The sequence below is a fragment of the Schistocerca nitens genome, chromosome 8, assembly GCF_023898315.1.
Source record: "Schistocerca nitens isolate TAMUIC-IGC-003100 chromosome 8, iqSchNite1.1, whole genome shotgun sequence".
NCBI lineage: Eukaryota > Metazoa > Arthropoda > Insecta > Orthoptera > Acrididae > Schistocerca > Schistocerca nitens.
In genome coordinates, this window is record NC_064621.1 from 58,134,652 (window position 1) to 58,158,558 (window position 23,907).

At 40.4% G+C, this 23,907-nt stretch overlaps 1 protein-coding gene across 1 annotated transcript in view; it reads right to left on the bottom strand.

The window, feature by feature from the left end:
* LOC126199039 (protein white-like) overlaps positions 1-23,907 on the bottom strand; it is a 311,297-nt gene that overhangs the window by 79,758 nt on the left and 207,632 nt on the right. The window contains exons 9-10 of the mRNA XM_049935743.1: positions 15,935-16,066; positions 10,903-11,131 (exon numbers count right to left, since the gene is read on the bottom strand). Of these exons, the coding sequence (XP_049791700.1) occupies positions 10,903-11,131; positions 15,935-16,066 (361 nt within the window). The remainder of the gene's footprint in view (positions 1-10,902; positions 11,132-15,934; positions 16,067-23,907) is intronic.

A 23,907-nucleotide genomic window follows, 5' to 3' on the forward strand; every position in this document is an offset into this window, starting at 1 on the left:
CCTTAGGTTCCTTTTTACTGTTTCTTCACTTTGAATGTGCAGTTCATACACCAATAAATATTACAATAGTCCACATCTAATCCTATAAATGTGCTTCAGTTGAAAATCTGGTTTCTAAATCTCATTTTGCCATGTAGTCAACATAAAACTTTTCACAGGTCTCTTCCAGGCATACAGTATTGTTCAAAGGCTCTGAGCACTATGCGACTTAACTTCTGAGGTCATCAGTCGCCTAGAACTTAGAACTAATTAAACCTAACTAACCTAAGGACATCACACACATCCATGCCCGAGGCAGGATTCGAACCTGCGACCTTAGCAGTCTCGCGGTTCCGGACTGAAGCGCCTAGAACCGCACGGCCACCGCGGCCGGCTACAGTATTGTATCATGATTCTTAAACCAAGTCTTATTGATCATAAAATTACGCAAAATTCTACCAGATGGCTTCCTCTTCCATTCCCTTTCAGGAGTTCATGTTCTCCTACTACTTTCCTTCTCTCCTTTTTCCTTCTGTCCAATTCCAGTTAGCCACTGCAGCTAGATGGTCGTCTCTCTAAACTATCCGAATAATTCATCATCCATTCTTCCAGTCTTTTCATCACCTGCGGACTGCTTGGCACTAAAACTTGCACTAGCAAGGTGGGTGTGCACTTCGTGTCTATCTTGACTGTGATAAAACGTTCACCATGCTGCTCATAAAACCTTACATGCATTTCTATTTCCTTATTCATTATTAGGCCTACTCCTGCATTACCTCTATTTTTATGTTGTTAACCCTGCACTAAAGTGACTGAAAGTCCCATTCTTTCTGTTATCACACTTCACCAGTTCCCGCTATACCTAACTACAACCTGTTCTTTCCCCTTTTAAAATTCTCTAATTTACCTATCCGATTAAGGACTCTGAAATACCACAATCCGATATGCGAAATGACAGTTTTGTTTTTCCTGGTGTCGGCGTCCATAGTACTATCCAATACAAAAGATTACCAACATATTTTATACAAATTATGGTCTTCAAACCCTAAACGTTTATTAGCTAAGGAAACTAATAAACGCTCCGTAGAAAGAAAGGCAAAAAAGGCAATTCCCTCTCTTAGCTAACACACTTTTAAAAACTGTTTATAATTTCGGAAATAAAGGAATAACCAAACAAAATATTATGAAATATATGTACTCCAAAAATAATGCTACTAGAACATATTCATTAAAGCACAGATCTACAAATATGGAAAATATTCCTCCTATAAACAAACGAACCTACTAGCAGAATGAAATATCCCATTTTATAAAATTTTTTACAGAATTCAATAAATTTACAATCTCCGGTTTGCCCAAATAAATTTTTTCTCATAGTAAATGACAATTGAAACGTACACTTGATGTGGAAATGAGAAGGTTTCAGATTATCTTTACCACCATCCAGAATCAAAAGCGAGACACTCAAGTATACGTACAACCTGTACTGAAGACATAAATGAACAATGGACAAAAAGTCTTAAAGTATATATGTAGAATAATACTTCATAAGAACACATAAACATAATAAGATTACATTTGCAAAAGTTAGCAACAAAGTGTTGTAAAAGATATTTTGTTGCTTTGGGTAATACGTTTGTAGAAAATATCTTGAAAAACATGAGGATATTGACATATACAAAAGGAAAATAAGCTCAGAAAATAATTGCAAAATATTAAATTCATAACATTTCCACTGAGTTTTGCTCGTGAAGCAGTTACTTTTAAAATAAAAAAAGGTGTTGAAAATTGGCAAGAGATCATCTTTGTATAAACTTTTTATGTTGCGTTCAACTTATGCTGGTATTAAATGGAGATAAATAACCATGTTTAGGATTTTGATGTTATGAAAGTTATGGAATTAATGGCAACTGAAGACAAAATATTACCACAAGTTTCAAAAAGATGATGTAACTAAGTCTACAGCCAGACTACAGCGTTGTATGTTGTTGTTGTTGTTGTGGTCTTCAGTCCTGAGACTGGTTTGATGCAGCTCTCCATGCTACTCTATCCTGTGCAAGCTTCTTCATCTCCCAGTACCTACTGCAACCTACATCCTTCTGAATCTGCTTAGTGTATTCATCTCTTGGTATCCCCCTCCGATTTTTACCCTCCACGCTGCCCTCCAATACTAAATTGGTGATCCCTTGATGCCTCAGAACATGTCCTACCAACCGATCCCTTCTTCTGGTCAAGTTGTGCCACAAACTCCTCTTCTCCCCAATCCTATTCAGTACCTCCTCATTAGTTACGTGATCTACCCACCTTATCTTCAGCATTCTTCTGTAGCACCACGTTTCGAAAGCTTCTATTCTCTTCTTGTCCAAACTGGTTATCGTCCATGTTTCACTTCCATACATGGCTACACTCCATACAAATACTTTCAGAAACGACTTCCTGACACTTAAATCTATACTCGATGTTAACAAATTTCTCTTCTTCAGAAACGATTTCCATGCCATTGCCAGTCTACATTTTATATCCTCTCTACTTCGACCATCATCAGTTATTTTACTCCCTAAATAGCAAAACTCCTTTACTCCTTTAAGTGTCTCATTTCCTAATCTAATCCCCGCAGCATCACCCGATTTAATTTGACTACATTCCATTATCCTCGTTTTGCTTTTGTTGATGTTCATCTTATATCCTCCCTTCAAGACACCATCCATTCCGTTCAACTGCTCTTCCAAGTCCTTTGCTGTCTCTGACAGAATTACAATGTCATCGGCGAACCTCAAAGTTTTTATTTCTTCTCCATGGATTTTAATACCTACTCCGAATTTTTCTTTTGTTTCCTTTACTGCTTGCTCAATATACAGATTGAATAACATCGGGGAGAGGCTACAACCCTGTCTTACTCCCTTCCCAACCACTGCTTCACTTTCATGTCCCTCGACTCTTATAACTGCCATCTGGTTTCTGTACAAATTGTAAATAGCCTTTCGCTCCCTGTATTTTACCCCTGCCACCTTTAGAATTTGAAAGAGAGTATTCCAGTCAACATTGTCAAAAGCTTTCTCTAAGTCTACAAATGCTAGAAATGTAGGTTTGCCTTTCCTTAATCTTTCTTCTAAGATAAGTCGTAAGGTCAGTATTGCCTCGCGTGTTCCAACATTTCTGCGGAATCCAAACTGATCTTCCCCAAGGTCTGCTTCTACCAGTTTTTCCATTCGTCTGTAAATAATTCGTGTTAGTATTTTGCAGCTGTGGCTTATTAAACTGATTGTTCGGTAATTCTCACATCTGTCAACACCTGCTTTCTTTGGGATTGGAATTATTATATTCTTCTTGAAGTCTGAGGGTATTTCGCCTGTTTCATACATCTTGCTCACCAGATGGTAGAGTTTTGTCAGGAGTGGCTCTCCCAAGGCCGTCAGTAGTTCCAATGGAATGTTGTCTACTCCGGGGGCCTTGTTTCGACTCAGGTTTTTCAGTGCTCTGTCAAACTCTTCACGCAGTATCGTATCTCCCATTTCATCTTCATCTACATCCTCTTCCATTTCCATAATACTGTCCTCAAGTACATCGCCCTTGTATAGACCCTCTATATACTCCTTCCACCTTTCTGCCTTCCCTTCTTTGCTTAGAACTGGGTTGCCATCTGAGCTCTTAATATTCATACAAGTGGTTCCCTTCTCTCCAAAGGTCTCTTTAATTTTCCTGTAGGCAGTATCTATCTTACCCCTAGTGAGACAAGCCTCTACATCCTTACATTTGTCCTCTAGCCATCCCTGCTTAGCCATTTTGCACTTCCTGTCGATCTCATTTTTGGGACGTTTGTATTCCTTTTTGCCTGCTTCATTTACTGCATTTTTATATTTTCTCCTTTCATCAATTAAATTCAATACTTCTTCTGTTACCCAAGGATTTCTACTAGCCCTCGTCTTTTTACCTACTTGATCCTCTGCTGCCTTCACTACTTCATCCCTCAAAGCTACCCATTCTTCTTCTAATGTATTTCTTTCCCCCATTCCTGTCAATTGTTCCCTTATGCTCTCCCTGAAACTCTGTACAACCTTTGGTTCTTTCAGTTTATCCAGGTCCCATCTCCTTAAATTCCCACCTTTTTGCAGTTTCTTCAGTTTTAATCTACAGGTCATAACCAATAGATTGTGGTCAGAGTCCACATCTGCCCCTGGAAATGTCTTACAATTTAAAACCTGGTTCCTAAATGTCTTACCATTATATAATCTATCTGATACCTTTTAGTATCTCCAGGATTCTTCCAGGTCCACAACCTTCTTTTATGATTCTTGAACCAAGTGTTAGCTATGATTAAGTTATGCTCTGTGCAAAATTCTACAAGGCGGCATCCTCTTTCATTTCTTCCCCCATATCCATATTCACCTACTATGTTTCCTTCTCTCCCTTTTCCTACTGACGAATTCCAGTCACCCATGACTATTAAATTTTCGTCTCCCTTCACTACCTGAATAATTTCTTTTATTTCATCATACATTTCTTCAATTTCTTCATCTGCAGAGCTAGTTGGCATATAAACTTGTACTACTGTAGTAGGTGTGGGTTTCGTATCTATCTTGGCCACAATAATGCGTTCACTAAGCTGTTTGTAGTAGCTTACCCGCGTTCCTATTTTACTATTCATTATTAAACCTACTCCTGCATTACCCCTATTTGACTTTGTGTTTATAACCCTGTATTCACCTGACCAGAAGTCTTGTTCCTCCTGCCACCGAACTTCACTAATTCCTACTATATCTAACTTTAACCTATCCATTTCCCTTTTCAAATTTTCTAACCTACCTACCCGATTAAGGGATCTGACATTCCACGCTCCGATCCGTAGAACGCCAGTTTTCTTTCTCCTGATAACGAATCCTCTTGAGTAGTCCCCGCCCGGAGATCCGAATGGGGGACTATTTTACCTCCGGAATATTTTACCCAAGAGGACGCCATCATCATTTAATCATACAGTAAAGCTGCATGCCCTCGGGAAAAATTACGGCCGTAGTTTCCCCTTGCTTTCAGCCGTTCGCAGTACCAGCACAGCAAGGCCGTTTTGGTTATTGTTACAAGGCCAGAGCAGTCAATCATCCAGACTGTTGCCCTTGCAACTACTGGAAAGGCTGCTGCCCCTCTTCAGGAACCACACGTTTGTCTGGCCTCTCAACAGATACCCCTCCGTTGTGGTTGTACCTACGGTACGGCTATCTGTATCGCTGAGGCACGCAAGCTTCCCCACCAACGGCAAGGTCCATGGTTCATGGGGGGGTTGTAACAACGACGAAATAAAAGTTTAAAGAATTACCACTTCATAATATAAGTATTCCCCCCATGAACCATGGACCTTCCCGTTGGTGGGGAGGCTTGCGTGAGTCAGCGATACAGATGGCCGTACCGTAGGTGCAACCACAATGGAAGGGTATCTGCTGAGAGGCCAGACAAACGTGTGGTTCCTGAAGAGGGGCAGCAGTAGTTGCAGGGGCAACAGTCTGGATGATTGACTGATCTGGCCTTGTAACACGAACCAAAACAGCCTTGCTGTGCTGGTACTGCGAACGGCTGAAAGCAAGGGGAAACTACAGCCATAATTTTTTCCAAGGGCATGCAGCTTTACTGTATGGTTAAATGATGGTGGCGTCCTCTTGGGTAAAATATTCCGGAGGTAAAATAGTCCCCCATTCGGATCTCCTGGCGGGGACTACTCAGGAGGACGTTGTTATCAGGAGAAAGAAAACTGTCGTTCTACGGATCGGAGCGTGGAATGTCAGATCCCTTAATCGGGCAGGTAGGTTAGAAAATTTAAAAACGGAAATGGACAGGTTAAAGTTAGATATAGTGGGAATTAGTGAAGTTCGGTGGCAGGAGGAACAAGACTTCTCGTCAGGTGAATACAGGATTATAAATACAAAATCAGATAGGGCCAATGCAGAAGTAGGTTTAATAATGAATAAGAAAATAGGAATGCAGGTAAGCTACTACAAACAGCATAGGGAACGCATTATTGTGACCAAGATAGATACGAAGCCCACGCCTACCACAGTAGTACAAGTTTATATGCCAACTAGCTTCGCAGATGACGAAGAGACTGATGAAATGTATGGTGAGATAAAAGAAATTTTTCAGATAGTGAAGGGATGCGAAAATTTAATAGTCATGCGTGATTGGAATTCGATAGTAGGAAAAGGGAGATAAGGTAACGTAGTAGATGAATATGGATTGGGGGGGAAGAAATGAAGGAGGCAACCGCCTGGTAGAACTTTGCACAGAGCATAACTTAATCATAGCTAACACTTGGTTCAAGAATCATGAAAGAAGGATGTATACATGGAAGAAGCCTGGAGATACTAGAAGGTATCAGATAGATTATACGTATAATGGTAAGACAGAGATTCAGGAACCAGGTTCTAAATTTTAAGACATTTCCAGGAGCAGATGTGGACTCTGGCCACAATCTATTGGTTCTGAACTGTAGATTAAAACTGAAGAAACTGCAAAAAGGTGGGAATTTGAGAGGATAGAATTTGGATAAACTGAAAGAACCAAGGGTTGTAGAGAGCTTCAGGGAGAGCATTAGGGAACGATTGACGAGAATGGGGGAAAGAAATACAGTAGAAGAAGAATGGGTAGCTGAGAGACGAAATAGTGACGGTAGCAGAGGAACAAGTAGGTAAAAAGACGAGGGCTAATAGAAATCCTTGGATAACAGAAGAGAAATTGAATTTCATTGATGAAAGGAGAAAATATAAAAATATAGTAAATGAAGCAGGCAAAAAGGAATACAAACGTCCCAAAAATGAGATCGACAGGAAGTGCAAAATGGCTAAGCAGGAATGGCTAGAGGACAAATGTAAGGATGTAGAGGCACATATCATTAGGGGTAAGATAGATACCGTCTACAGGAAAATTAAAGAGAACTTTGGAGAAAAGAGATCCACTTCTATGAATATCAAGAGCTCAGATGGAAACCCAGTTCTAACAAGGGAACCTCCCCATCGCACCCCCCCTCAGATTTAGTTATAAGTTGGCGCAGTGGATAGGCCTTGAAAAACTGAACACAGATCAATCGAGAAAACAGGAAGAAGTTGTGTGGCACTATGAAAAAAATTAGTAAAATATACAAACTGAGTAGTCGATGCGAAGATAGGCAACATCAAGGACAATGGGAGACAAGCAGCATCGTGGTCCCGTGGTTAGCGAGAGCAACTACGGAACGTTAGGTCCTAGGTTCAAGTCTTGCCTCAAGTGAAAAGTTTAATTTTTTATTTTCAGTTTATGTGACAAACTCTTATGTTTTCATCACTTTTTAGGGAGTGATTATCACATCCACAAGAAAACCTAAATCGGGCAAGGTAGAAGAATCTTTTTACCCATTCGCCAAGTGTACAAGTTAGGTGGGTCGACAACATATTCCTGTCATGTGACGCACATGCCGTCACCAGTGTCGTATAGAATATATCAGACGTGTTTTTCTGTGGAGGAATCGGTTGACCTATGACCTTGCGAACAAATGTTTTCGGTTCCCATTGAAGAGGCACGTCCTTTCAACTACTAATCGCACGGTTTTGCGGTGCGGTCGCAAAACACAGACACTAAACTTATTACAGTGAACAGAGACGTCAATGAAAGAACAGACAGATCATAACTTTGCGAAAATAAAGATAGTAAAATTTTCAGTCGAGGGAAGATTTGAACCAAGGACCTTTCTTTTCGCAGCTACTCACGCTAACCACGAGACCACCGCGCTCCTGACTTCACAAGCTCCTTGATGTTGCATATGTTACACGTGGACTACTCAGTTTGTATATTTTATTAATTTTTTTCATAGTTTCACACAACTTCTTCCTGTTTTCTCGATTAATCTGTGTTCAGTTTTTCAAGACCTATCCACTGTGCCAACTTATAACTAAATCTGGGGGGGGTGCGATGGGGAGGTTCCCTTGTAAGCAAAGAAGGGAAAGTAGAAAGGTGGACGTAGTATGCAGAGGGTCTATACAAGGGTGATTTACTTGAGGACAATATTATAGAAATGGAAGAGAATGTAGATGAAGATGAAATAGGAGATACGATACTGCGTGAAGAGTTTGACAAAGCACTGAAAGACCTAAGTCGAAACAAGGCCCCGAAGGTAGACAACATTCCATTAGAACTACTGAAAGCCTTGAGAGAGCCAGGCCTAACAAAACTCTACCATCTGGTGAGCAAGATGTATGAGAAAGGCGAAATACCCTCAGACTGCAAGAAGATCATAATAATTCCAATCCCAAAAAAAGCAGGTGTTGAAAAATGTGAAAATTACCGAACTATCAGTTTAATAAGCCATGGCTGCAAAATACTAACACGAATTCTTTACAGACGAATGGAAAAACTGATAGAAGCCGACCTCGGGGAATATCAGTTTGGATACCGTAGAAATGTTGGAACACGTGAGGCAATACTGACCCTACGACGTATCTTAGCACATAGATTAAGGAAAGGCAAACCTACGTTTCTAGCATTTGTAGACTTAGAGAAAGCTTTTGACAATGTTGACTGCAATACTTTCTTTCAAATTATGAAGGTGGCAGGGGTAAAATACAGGGAACGAAAGGCTATTTACAATTTGTACAGAAACCAGATGGCAGTTATAAGAGTCGAGGGGCACGGAAGGGAAGCAGTGGTTGGGAAGGGAGTGAGACAGGGTCGTAGCCTCTCCCCGATATTATTCAATCTGTATATTGAGCAAGCAGTAAAGGAAAAAAAAGAAAAGTTCGGAGTAGACATTAAAATCCATGGAGAAGAAATAAAAACTTTGAGGCTCACCGATGACATTGTAATTCTGTCAGAGACTGCAAAGGACCTGGAAGAGCAGCTGAACGGAATGGACAGTGTCTTGAAAGGGAGAGATAAAATGAACGTCAACAAAAGCAAAGAAAGAATAATGGAATATAGTCGAATTAAATCGGGTGATGCTGCGGGAATTAGATTAGGAAATGATACGCTTAAAGTAGTAAATGAGTTTTGCTATTGGGAAGCAAAATAACTGATGATGCTCGAAGTAGAGAGGATATAAAATGTACACTGGCAATGGCAAGGAAAGCATTTCTGAAGAAGAGAAATTTGTTAACATGGAGTATGGATGTAAGTGTCAGGAAGTCCTTTCTGAAAGTATTTGTATGGAGTGTAGCCATGTATGGAAGTGAAACGTGGACGATAAATAGTTTAGACAAGAAGAGAATAGAAGCTTTCGAAATGTGGTGCTACAGAAGAATGCTGAAGATTAGATGGGTAGATCACATAACTAATGAGGAGGTATTGAATAGAATTGGAGAGAAGAGAACTTGACTAGAAGAAGGGATCGGTTGGTAGGACATATTCTGAGGCATCAAGGGACAACCAATGTAGTATTGGAGGGCAGCGTGGAGGGGAAAAATCGTAGAGGGAGACCGAGAGATGAATACACTAAACAGATTCAGAAGGATGTAGGTTGCAGCAGGTACTGGGAGATGAAGAACCTTGTACAGGATAGAGTAGCATGGAGAGCTGCATCAAATCAGTCTCTGGACTGAAGACCACAACAACAACAATATAAGTATAAAAGAAGACTTGCAAGGTGAAGAAAAAGGATTGAGAATTATAGTTTCCATTTTGTACGAATGAGTTTGAAGAACATCGAATAAGGGGAAGGGCAATGGATGTACACTGGTTGATAACGGGTTTCAATGTATAATTCAACATTTAATGTATCAAATTAGGGTACTTATTAATTCTTCACATGACTACTGCCATTTATTGGTATTTCAGTATAGCACTAGCATATGTCTATAGCTTTAAGTATCCCCATATGTTCTCATCTTATAACAATATTCTCATTTCAGTTCCTTATCTAAAGACTGTAATGCCATAATTCTAATGTAACTGAAATTCTGAGCGGGGTTGTATCTTTCCATTTATTGACAGAAATAGTTGAGAGCTACATATAAAATTGAGACCTAATTTTAATTCACATATTAACATTTTAGTCCTTTTGTGACCGATTTCCGAGTTAAATTTCTATTTGCGTATATCTATATCTCTTTTTTAGATATCTTCTATAGGTTTTACTTATGTGTGAATGCTCATCTGTTCATATTATATAGTGATAGAAATAGATTTATTAGGAGAAACAAAATGGTGAAATTTTAAATCCACTGAATTTTGTACACATTATGTGCTTTGGAAAAATTCATCCTGCTAGTAGATTTTGTACTTTGTATTTTGATGAATGTTTTCTAGATGCCACATTTTCGGGGGTACCTGACTTTTACAACTGGGGAATTATATTTAATGTCCCAGATTCTGTAGGAGGTACTTTCAATTTCTGGTCTAATTTGTATTTAGTGAATGTTAAACGAAGTAAATACAGATTTTTCCGTTGATAATTTCTTTTTTTATATATATATATATATATATATATATATATAAAACTGGTGAAGGCTGGAAAGTGAGTTAAAACCCATGTGTTACACTTATTTAGTGAGTGTGGAGAAGGCGGTGACCAAAAGTCTTGTGGATTCCAGAATGAGATTTTCGCTCTGCAGCAGAGTCTGCGCTGATATGAAACTTCCTGGAAGATTAAAACTGTGTGCCGGACCTAGACTCCAACTCACGAAAGGCAAATGTCCCGAGTTCGAGTCTCGGTCCGGCACACAGTTTTAATCTGCCAGGGAGTTCCTTGTGGATTTCCTTATTAATGGTCACAAGACTATAATAATGCTTGTCATGTCAACCATTCCCATTGACTCATGTGTACGGTCTTTAAATAACTTTTTTGCGACCAGGTTTCTTTATAAAGTAAATAGAAATAACCATACATATTGTTATAGCTTCACAACATGATTCTCCGAAATTTTGATGACCCCGTAGTGGAAGCTAGGGTATGTAATGACTGGGTAAGTGTCTCACCGAAGGAGGTTGCTACATTGGTGACGAGGATGGCGATGAGCATGCAGCAGAAGAAACGCTCCGGCGCCGGGTTGAGGCCCACCATGTAGTAGGAGACGACTGTGAAGAGGCACGGGATGGCCGAGAAGATGGGCAGTTCGGCCAGCGTCTTGGCCAGGAAGTAGACGTCCACGCGGTACATGCCGCTGCGGTGCTCGTGCAGGAACACCGGCATCTCCGAGCAGAACACCTGCGACAGACACCTGCCGTGAGTTTGTCTCAGCAGCCGAGGTGTCATATTGACAAAAATTTCGCCGGCGGATGTCCGCAACTACAGGTTATCGGTTAGGGCTATTGTTGCTCGTAACAGACTGCCTTCAAGTACCAGTGTTATGTTTTCCTAGTCAAGTTCGAGAGGTTTCCCACTGCAGCTTCATTCTCAAGAAATACATTGACACTTTTGAGTGTTGTATCTATTTCAGTTTATCACCTGGTAGCTCACGAACGACTAGTTTCCCCCAAAAAAGTTTAAATGCTTGAAAGTAATCGGTTAATGAACAAAAACTTAATTTATGATTTGGGGTAGAATTTAGCTATGGGTATCGGCTTTTATTTTCGTAAAAAAATGGTTCAAATGGCTCTGAGCACTATGGGACCTAACATCTGAGGTCATTAGTCCCCTAGAAGTTAGAACTACGTAAACCTAACTAACCTAAGGACATCACAAACATCCATGCCTGAGGCAGGATTCGAACCTGCGACCGTAACGGTCGCGCGGTTCCAGACTGAAGAGCCTAGAACCGCTCGGCCACTTCGGCCGGCTTCATTTTCGTAGCCAAATGAAGAAAAGGAAATGGACAAATGTAGTATCAAACTGACAGGCGCGAGATTTTGTCTTGCAAAAGATAAGTTTAAGGGTATAAAAGTAATATGGTAACTAAGAAAAAATTAAATAATTATTTAAGCTAAATACACTCCTGGAAATGGAAAAAAGAACACATTGACACCGGTGTGTCAGACCAACCATACTTGCTCCGGACACTGCGAGAGGGCTGTACAAGCAATGATCACACGCACGGCACAGCGGACACACCAGGAACCGCGGTGTTGGCCGTCGAATGGCGCTAGCTGCGCAGCATTTGTGCACCGCCGCCGTCAGTGTCAGCCAGTTTGCCGTGGCATACGGAGTTCCATCGCAGTCTTTAACACTGGTAGCACGCCGCGACAGCGTGGACGTGAACCGTATGTGCAGTTGACGGACTTTGAGCGAGGGCGTATAGTGGGCATGCGGGAGGCCGGGTGGACGTACCGCCGAATTGCTCAACACGTGGGGCGTGAGTTCTCCACAGTACATCGATGTTGTCGCCAGTGGTCGGCGGAAGGTGCACGTGCCCGTCGACCTGGGACCGGACCGCAGCGACGCACGGATGCACGCCAAGACCGTAGGATCCTACGCAGTGCCGTAGGGGACCGCACCGCCACTTCCCAGCAAATTAGGGACACTGTTGCTCCTGGGGTATCGGCGAGGACCATTCGCAACCGTCTCCATGAAGCTGGGCTACGGTCCCGCACACCGTTAGGCCGTCTTCCGCTCACGCCACAACATCGTGCAGCCCGCCTCCAGTGGTGTCGCGACAGGCGTGAATGGAGGGACGAATGGAGACGTGTCGTCTTCAGCAGTGGCAGAGTCGCTTCTGCCTTGGTGCCAATGATGGTCGTATGCGTGTTTGGCGCCGTGCAGGTGAGCGCCACAATCAGGGCTGCATACGACCGAGGCACACAGGGCCAACACCCGGCATCATGGTGTGGGGAGCGATCTCCTACACTGGCCGTACACCACTGGTGATCGTCGAGGGGACACTGAATAGTGCACGGTACATCCAAACCGTCATCGAACCATCGTTCTACCATTCCTAGACCGGCAAGGGAACTTGCTGTTCCAACAGGACAATGCACGTCCGCATGTATCCCGTGCCACCCAACGTGCTCTAGAAGGTGTAAGTCAACTACCCTGGCCAGCAAGATCACCGGATCTGTCCCCCATTGAGCATGTTTGGGACTGGATGAAGCGTCGTCTCACGCGGTCTGCACGTCCAGCACGAACGCTGGTCCAACTAAGGCGCCAGGTGGAAATGGCATGGCAAGCCGTTCCACAGGACTACATCCAGCATCTCTACGATCGTCTCCATGAGAGAATAGCAGCCTGCATTGCTGCGAAAGGTGGATATACACTGTACTAGTGCCGACATTGTGCATGCTCTGTTGCCTGTGTCTATGTGCCTGTGGTTCTGTCAGTGTGATCATGTGATGTATCTGACCCCAGGAATGTGTCAATAAAGTTTCCCCTTCCTGGGACAATGAATTCACGGTGTTCTTATTTCAATTTCCAGGAGTGTATCTGCTACGAATTTTCACCTCCAAACGAAGAGTCGGAAACGTAAAAAGAGAGTATTGTGAGCAGTGTGACATTTATTGCAACAAAAGATATTTCTGTATACCGGTACTTGAAAGTAGTTAGGTTGATTAAGAAAAACTTTGTGATTTGAAGGAAAATGGCTTTATGGATTTTTGTCTGAGTTTTCGTAGTCAATTGAGCAGAGTGAGATCTACGGTTTCTAGTAAGCAGGTAAACAAGATAACCAAGAAAAACTTAATTAGTGATTTGAGGTGAAATTGAAATATTTCACAGCAGGTGCTGTTGTCTACGTAAATGAAGTGTCAAGAAGGTCATCCCTCCAATGCTGAGCATAAAAATGCATTAGTGTGGTAAATAACTGTCAAAATGGCAACCTTCCAATATTTTGCACGTATGCTTTCTAAAAGAAATTTGAAATTTTTTTAAAAAATGAGAAAAGGACGGTGAATCGTACCGTGAAATGATTGGTCTAAAATTAACAAACAAATACATTAGAAAGACATTTAACTCGCCTTTGAATGATCCTCTAAATTATCTACAGCAAATGAGTTGCTAGTAGGGAAAGCAAATTCTCATTCCTGATATTTGAAGGATTATCTATTGCAAAATTTACGGGACTGAAAAATTGTTGAAGAATTTTGAAACCGTCAGGCATAGAGAACTCGTATGTCACGGCAACACTGCACGGTCTGCATACTCCACCAAACAACTATTCTCTAGTATACTTTAACATTGTAAGAGAGTTAAACACTGAATTTCAAATATTCAATCGGACACTCATTTGCTGTAAGTGGTTTCAGCGTCATCCGAAGGCGCTTACAATGATTCTCTAACCCATTTTATTTCTCAGTTTCAGACAAATCATTTCACAAACCGTCTGAATTTTTGCTGACAATACATAACCAAAAATATTAAAAACGAATAAAGCATTATTTGTGATTAGCTTCTTAGGCTATAAAGTGTTCATCTCTAAGATTTGAGAAAAATTTCCACACTTTCGCATACAATTCAAATTATTCACCATTTCAATCACTGTACTACATTACTCAATTGACATAATTTATAATTCAGGGGCGTATTAAAGGAGCAAATGCATTCTTCACTCTTAGACCAAAACGACATAAAACAAAGACGCACCACGATGCAGTTATCCGAAAGGGTAGCTGTAATGTGCATGTACAGACAAACAGATGATTATAGTTTCAGAAAAATGGATGATTTATCCAAGAGACGGAAAGAGCTTCATTAACTGAGAAGTCAATAACGCTTTGGTCCACCTCTGGCCCAACTGAAAGCAGTTCATCAGCTTGGCATTGATTTAAATTAGAGTTTTTGGATGTCCTCTTGATGGCTGTCACGCCAAATTCGGCCCAATTGGCGCCTTACATCGTCCAAATTCCGAGCCAGCTGGGCTCAGTTCGAGACGAGGCTTATCACTGAAGACAGCTCTACTACAGCCAATGAGACTCTAGAGCGAGGACGTTTCTGGAGACGCCCCAGACAGTCGTGGGATACCGGTCTGACTGTCACCCACCATGAAGCCCAGCATCCAGCAGTGATGATCTGTGGTGTCTTTTCACTCCATAGCAGGACCCTTTGGTTGTCATCCACGGCACCCTTATAGCACTGCGGTATGTCGACGATATTCTACGCCCCGTTTTGTTGGCCTTTAAGACAAGAGTACTTTTCAGGAAGGTAATTCCCGCCAGTACACGGCGATTGTTTCTGCCGCTTGTCTTCGTGCTTGCGAAACCCTACCTTGGTCAGCAAGGTCGCCGAATCTCTTCCAAACTGAGTACATTTGGAGCATTTTGGGCAGGTCCCTACAACCAGCTCGGCAGTTTTACGATTTAACGAGGAAATTGGACAATAATTGGTGGTGGTGTGACCGAAAAACATGGACTGCAGAGGAATGACGTCGCATTTTCTTGAGTGGTCGGCTCTGCGCGACAACGGATAGCAATCGTTGGCGAGTATGGTGGCGATCTGGGGAGAGCTCCCTTTCTTCCGGTGTCGTCGAGAGGTCCTGGTGTCATGGTGCAGGGGACCACCACATATAATTTCGAGTCACGGCTTGTAATGATTGAGGGTACTCTAACTGCGAAACACTACCTCACGGAGAACCTGCGACCTCATGTTGTAGCCTCCCCCCCCCCACCGCCCCGCCCCCAAAGCGACGGTATCGTGATGCCATTTTTCAACAGGACAATACTCGTACAGACACGACACGTGTCTCTATAAATTGTCTGCTTGATGATGAAGAACCTCGTAGGCCGGCTACATCCCCAGATCCGTCCCCGATAGAACATGCATGGGACCAGCTCGGATTCAACTCCGTCCTAATGCTGGTACACTTTTTATCAAGGACACGTAGAACGGTTGTGGGCCAGCTGACCTCGGGAAGGAGACAACGGCTTTATTCTACTCTTCCCAACACAATCAGTGTGTGCATACAGGCAAGAAGGGGTGCAACGTCATACTGATTAGTGAGTTCATACTGCCGAACTCCACTTCACTTGGCATTGTGATCAATGAAATAACGTCACACACACAAGGCTCAGGACAAAAGCGTTCACAACCTTCGAGAATTCCAATACAGATACATCGATATACAATATTTAGTCAGAAAATACTTACAGTAATAACGGCGAAGATGTTCTGGAAAGTCATGTTCGTAATGAAAATGATAATGGCACCGTTTATGTTCATCACATTTTCTTCATTAAGACTTTGACCGTAGAAAACAATGCCAATCATAAGTGAAATCATCTGCAAAGAAAAGAAAATAGAATAAAACCGTTACATAAACTCGAAGATACAAGTCACATGACAATATTTTTAAACTTTTTGGCTAAACTCCAATAGGTATTATTCTCAGTACTTGACAAGATAAATAGTAAAATAAAGATAATTCATAATTATCAGTGAAGGAATTAAATCATTTACATTCCCTTGAGTCATATTTCAGTTTCTGAATCTCTAATCTCTAAAATATATATGAAGTGATTTTTGTGCAGTTCATGGTTATCAAAATAATGAAAATACTCGAAGTAACATCATTAATCTAGTCCTAGCTTTCTGACTGTTATGATTCTGTGTGGAATACCTGTGTTTAAATTTGTGCATTTCCTCATTAAATGTAGTAATCCTTCTATGAGTAACGATGGGTCTGAAATGAAAATGGCACTTAGTTATGTAATATCTACTCGGGTACCAAATGATGCTAAATCCGGAAGATTGGACGGTCAGTGATCATTAGTAACGCAGCATTTTTGTCACACAATGCTTGCGCGGCGATAGCGTGAATTGATAAATTGCAGTCTTGATATGAAATAGCTCCGTCATTACCACAAGATTCACTTGGTCACCTGAAGTACTCACATAACGTTTGGCCGTAATTGGTCTTGGAAGAATAAAAAGAATGCCACGAATTTTCCATGGAATGGTGTGTCATATCGCCAGACTGGAGCCCAATGATTAATAGCTGAGAATGCACAGCAGGAGTAAGAGCCCGTTGTACAAGAACCAGTCCTGTCGTTAAAAAACACAGTGAAGTTTGACGAAATGGATCATCATTTGCCATGTTTGAAGGTGTTGTCATCATTTTCGCCGTTTTAAAGTATCGTTATTAGAGACGAAAAGTTGTGGAATGGATTCCAAGCAACGCACCTTGAATTCTAGTGGAACTGTTGTTGAATTAGAGGTTTACATGTGCGTTAGTTGTGTTAGGTTGTACGCGCTCTTGTCAGTCGTGAGTGATTCCGCTCAGAAAGTATCGATTTTCACCAAGCATTTCTCTTCGCTGTCGATGTATGCGGCTTCGTAATGTACACTGCGTCCAAGAGTAATCACTTTTCATACTGAAGAACAGCGAGGCGCACCGTCGTCTTACGCTGGCGGTATGCTTTGCAAACCTTTTAACAAAGATGCAAGCAATTCTTCTCACGTCGGAGATTTTCCAAGGCTGTTCAAGTGGATAGAGTACGAAATAGCGTTTTAAAATCTTGGAGACTTGCGAGACATTTTGATTCGCAAATTGCAAGATCCCTTCACGGTACCAAACCTTCGTAAAAGTTTTTGTTTAGCAACAAGTCGTAGAACGTAGTGTGGGCGACGTACAGAAATAACTGGTGATACCTTCTCAACCACTACTGCATTAGTTAAGCTAATCCTTTCCTGGAGTATATTAATGAATCGGCGTGCACGTTTTCCTCCTAGCTGTCTTCTGTGACTCTCTCACTGAGGTTGTCCCTCGAAGCAGTTCTCGTAGCGCATTAGATTCTTCAGAAGGTGCAAGCCTGTTTAAGTGGACTCGAAGTAAGTCCCAGGATGTTAGTGCGATGCATTTATTAGCAAACACCATATAACGGTTACAATTAAATAATCTGAAGCCATTCATCTCAAAAAGTTAATAAAATTCGAGAATAAGTAAAATCGACTATCACAGAAGGAAATCTCGCAGTCCGTTCTATCACGGACTTGTGAGATTGTTACAAGGCCGAAATCTGTTGCATACATCCAGATGGCAGTTATCAGAGTCGAGGGGTATGAAAGGGAAGCAGTGGTTGGGAAGGGAGTGAGACAGGGTTGTAGCCTATCCCCGATGTTATTAAATCTGTATATTGAGCAAGCAATAAAGGAAACAAAAGAAAAATTCGGAGTAGGTATTAAAATCCATGGAGAAGAAATAAAAACTTTGCGGTTCGCCGATGACATTGTAATTCTGCCAGAGACAGCAAAGGACATGGAAGAGCAGTTGAACGGAATGGATAGTGTCTTGAAAGGAGGATATAAGATGAAGATCAACAAAAGCAAAACGAGGGTAATGGAATGTAGTCGAATTAAGTCGGGTGATGCTGAGGGAATTAGATTAGGAAATGAGACACTTAAAGTAGTAAAGGAGTTTTGCTGTTTGGGGAGCAAAATAACTGATGATGGTCGGAGTAGAGAGGATATAAAATGTAGACTGGCAATGGCAAGGAAAGCGTTTCTCAAGAAGAAAAATTTGTTAACATCGAGTATAGATTTAAATGTCAGGAAGTCGTTTCTGAAAGTATTTGTATGGAGCGTAGCCATGTATGGAAGTTAAACATGGACGATAAATAGTTTGGACAAGAAGAGAATAGAAGCTTTCGAAATGTGGTGCTACAGAAGAATGCTGAAGATTATATGGGTAGATCACATAACTAATGAGGAAGTATTGAATAGGATTAGGGAGAAGTTTGTGGCACAACTTGACTAGAAGAAGGGATCGGTTAGTAGGACATGTTCTGAGGCATCAAGGGATCACCAATTTAGTATTGGAGGGCAGCGTGGAGGGTAAAAATAGTAGAGGGAGACCAAGAGATGAATACACTAAGCAGATTCAGAAGGATGTAGGTTTCAGTAGGTACTGGGAGATGAAGAAGCTTGCACAGGATGGAGTAGCATGGAGAGCTGCATCAAACCAGTCTCAGGACTGAAGACCACAACAACAACAACATCGTAAAACTTCGTAATAGTTCCTATATTGTCGGCAGCTTAACAAAATTCGTTTCTCTATTGATTTAATTGATTTACTGCTTAGTAATACTGTTGTGTTGAAGCTCTGATGAACCGTAAGGTCAGCATAGTACTTGCTATGCCAAAAGTGGACTTTTCAATCAATAGTTAATTAAGAAAATTCTGAGTTTCGAGACAGAACGCCTGTGGTTCCTCTACGTACCGAACGCCAAGCAAGATTCGTTCTCAAGGCTCGCGTACGTCTGCTCATGCCGATAACTCACTGCCGCAACATATGGTCCATTCACCAGGACTACCTCCGCGAGAATCAGCTTCTCACTCATGCTATACTGCTCTGCAGAGCTACTTGAGGCAGTGAAGTACTTCTCCTATCTGCAAAGTCTCAGTAAAATGTGGAATTTGGAAAATAAAATGCAGTTCAAAACGAGAGTAATCTCAAATTATCCGCATGGTTCCTTGGACAAGATGAGACTTCCTTACCTTATGGACATCCGATGCTCAGTAGTATCCTGCTCTTTTATCTAAGCAATGTTAATTTCGTCCTATGTTGCTTTCCTATGAACTGGCGTGAGATGCCACAACATCGTTCAGAGTTGACGTTTTTATTTAATTACCAAGCACCACTACATAAATTAATGTTTAGATATTCTTAGTTTTGACCGTTGTGGATATAGTGTAGTACAGGTCAAAATTCCGATTTCTGAAAATGTTCAACAGTTTTCCTCCTATCTGTGCATATTTCTTGGTATTACTTTTGTTAATAAATTCGCCTCTACTGCCTGTGAGCAGATCCTACAATTTGCAGCAATTTCCAATTTTTATTTAGTAGTTTCATTTTTAATTTCATTTAGACATTTTCCATTTCCTTGTTTGTAATACTTTTATGTGTATGGCCCTTTTTCAATGTTCTGTAGGCTTTGCTAATCTTAGTAGTTGTGTTATACTTACTAAAGTTTGCTGTTAAAGAGTTGATCCACATTAGAGTTGCGTTCGTCAGGATAGGTCGCTTCTTCGTGTACGGTTCTTAGAAGATCGTATGCAGGTCGGTCTGATTATGTTAATATTCGAATTAACTTTACTTATTCTTCCACATCATTCTGTATGTGGGTACAGAACGCCAACTTACTGCCAACATTACACCAAATCCTTGTAGTCGAGCAACTGGTTTCAATCCCCTATTGTTCAACAAGATACTGACCTTATTTCGTCCACTTTGCTTTCTTTTTTTGTGTTACGACTACCGATTTCTGTACTTTCAAACTAATTTTATTGGCGTTGGTCCATCCTTCGATTTGCTACTATTTCTATATTAGAAACATTCTCTGCCGCAAATTCATGTCTCGCTTCCTCAGCAGCGGCGATCGTTTGTGTTTGTATTGTGTAACCGAAGTAAAGCGTTTTAATATTCTGTGAAATCTTTATCACTCGTTAAAGAATATTTTACCTCAATTATATTTCTTAAGGAATTGCAATTTCTGTATCTGAGATCTCTTGTCCACCAAGCGGCGTCGGTAACACATTGAATTCGTACGTCGAAGCTAACATTAACCCCTATTGACCACGCGCCAGACTATTTCAACAGATTTATTTCGCGCCTCTGGAGCTTCTACAGTGTTCTTCGGCTGTATAACGCCTTACTGGTTGGTGTTAAGTAGGCCTTTCGTGAAATCAAACTGCATGACTACGTTTACTGTAATTTTTTTCATAACTTTTTCCTCTATATGCAGGAAGCTCATTGGGCGACATTTGATGCAATGCTTGTTGCTCTCTTTCCTTGACGTTAATGTTCGTTTTATTCTGGGTTTCTTCCATTATATCGGGAGATATTTAAGCAAGATGGATGGGACATATTTTTGAGGAACCGACAGTCGACAGAGCATAAAGTTGCTGTAGTAAGAGACTAGACTCGCATACCTTCCACCCATTCAGATCTGATTTCTAGTGGTTCCTTAAATCCTATATGGTAAATGCCAGGCTGCTTTCTTTGGAATGATTCCGAGCGATTTCTGCGCTCCATCCCTAACGTCCATGCCGACAGTGGAGCGTTAAAGTCTCGTCCACCTTTATTTTTGAACACGCGAAAGACACTAAACCACATGCTTTTCTACAGGCTACTCAAGCGAATGATTTTATTATACGAAAAACTTTATTCTTCGCTACGTTCCCATTGATGTGCAACACGTAGCAAACGAGCAGTACCTATTGTGAGGTCAATATTATTTTCCCCTCTGGGTCTATCGAATTTTTTCGTGGCACTTGCGTCACCCAAAACGAATAACATTTAGTTCAAGTATACTACACATCTCTGTTACGTACTTGGCCTCATGTTACAATCTATGGGAATTAAAACACCAGCTCTTTCGTCGGCAAATAAAATTTTATCAATGTTTCTCAAATCACTTTTTATTTACTCACTATAACATAGAATCGTAAGCATTTGTTTGTCAGTTCTAACACCACAGTATACTTCTCATAAAACTGATTCAACATTATTCCGTTTGTTCCATTGTGTAAGTTTGCTATTGCTGCACGTTGTAGTTTGTTCGTAGTATTTCGAATTTGCTGAAGGTTTATTAGTATTATTTTCATGTTAGCCGCGGTATTCCTGTTTTTAAGTCAAACGATAGTCATTTTAGGTTTCGTCTTGTATTAAAACCTAATATGTTGGGTATTTTCTTTTCTTTCTCCAGATTTAGGGCACAAGGGTTCTTTGTGAATTCTTTTGGCACTGGGAAGACCTGTTTAGAATTCTAGTTGCTTCGTACACTCGCGCTTATCCGCACCACCAACCGATAGTTTTCTGTGCCCCGCATCAACTTCAGTATCGCAAATTCTGACTCACCCGCCTGCCTATTCAACAAACATAGCCAGAAAACAAACTGTTGCTGCGTTCACGCTATGTGAACCTCGGGCTTAAAATAATACGTCAGCATTATCGTTGGTATCATCATCGGTGTTGGCTGTAACCAGATTCCATAAATTTCTCTGCTCGATATTAGTCTGCGTTTTTCGATTCTCATCGGCTACAAACTTTTTAAAACTGTATACAATTTCAGAAATAAAAGGAATAACCAAATAAAATATTATAAAATGTAGATAACTCAAAAATGATGCTATTAGAAAATATTCATTAAAACACATACTCTAGTATATGGCAAATATTCTACCCTTAAACTACTGAACTACTAACAGAATGAGATATTCCATTTTATAAAATTTTTACAGAATTCAAATGAATTTATAATCCCCAGTTTGCCCTAACAAATTTTTTCTCGTAGTAAATGACAAATGAAACGTGCACTTGGTATGGAAATGAGAAGGTTTCAGACTATTTTTACCAGTATCCAGAATCAAAGGCGAGATTCTCAAGCATATGTAAAAACTGTACTGTATACATAAATGAACAATGGACTAAGAGCTTTAAAAAATAAATATATATAATAATATTTCAGAAGAACAAAAAACATAACAAGTTTACATTTGCAAAAACTAGCAACAAAATGTACTAAAAGATATTTTGTTGCTGTTGGTAATACATTTGTAGAAAATATTTTGAAAGCATGAGGATTTGACATACATAAACGGAAAAAAAGCTCTGAAAATAATTACAAAAGAATAAATTGATAACATTTCCACTGAGGTTTGCTCAAGAAGCAGTTAATTTTTAAATAAAAAAAAATGTATTGAAAATTGACATGAGATTCTCTTTGTCTAAACTCTATATGTAGCTTCCAACTTATGCTGGTATTAAATGGAGATAAATATCCATGTTATGAAAGTTATGGAATTAATGGCAACTGAAGACAAAATATTTCAAGTTTCAAAAAGATGATGTAATTAAGGCTACAGCCAGACTACAGCGTTGTAATAACGATGAAATGCAAGTTTAAGGAATTACCACTTCATAATATAACTATAAAAGATGACTCCGAAGAAGAAGATAAAGAATTGAGAATTATAATTTCCATTTCATGCGACTGAATTTGAAGAACATCGAATGATACAGAGAAACAGATGTACTGTGGTTAATAACGGTTTTCAATGTATAATTCAACATTTAATATAGAAAATTCCGGATGCTCATTAATGTTTCCCATTACAACTGCCATTTATTGTTATTTCAGTATTGCATTAGCATGTGTCTATAGCGTTCTCATCTTATAACAATATTCTACTTTCACTTCCCTACCTAAAGACTGTAATGCCCCAATTTTAATACAACTGAAATTCTGAGCTGGTTTTTTTTTTTTTTTTTTTTTTTTTTATTAACAGAAACAGTTGTGGGCTAGGTATAAAGTTAAGCTGAGGGCTCTTTTTTATTTAGAAACTAACTACTTCATGAGCTAATTTTATTTCGAATATTAATACTTTATTCTTTTTGTGTCCAATTTCCGAGTTAATTTTCTATTTGCGTATATCTATGTCTTTCTCTCTTGTGTAGATATCTTCCGGAGGTTTTGCTTACGTGTGAATGCTCATCTGTTGATTTTGTCTAGTGATACAAATACGTTTATTAGGAGGAACAAAATGGCGAAATTTTGAAAGTATTGAATTCCTGTATTCATTATGTTAGTACTCCGACTTCAGGCGACAAGTGGCTCATTGGGAGTTATCAGCTTTCACATAGGACTTTCTTCTTCGGAAGACACCATACTTTCTTCGCCGATTCTGCAGATAACCTCCTCATTCCTCATCAGTCCACCAAATTTTCAACATCCTTCCACAGCATCATATCTCAATGCCTTCGATTGTCTTATTTTCGTCCTTTCCCACAGTACGTGATTCAGTACCATACAGGACGAGTCGAAAAGGACTTAACAATTTTTGGAATTATATAGAATTTTATTGAGATAACTTACATAATTGGTAGATGTCATTTTGTAGCAAACAACCTCAAGTTTACATAAAAGTGACAAGTTTCATTTTGGTTGAGGGGACTACCACTCGTGATGCGGCAAACATCCCACCGGTAATCAATTTCTTCCCACACTCGTTGCAGAAAATCGAGTGTAACTTATAAAACGGCAGCGTAGGTTCTTTTTCAGGTCAGTTAAGTTGTTTGGTTTGCAGACGAAAATACACACGGTCTTTAATGAAACCCCTGAGAC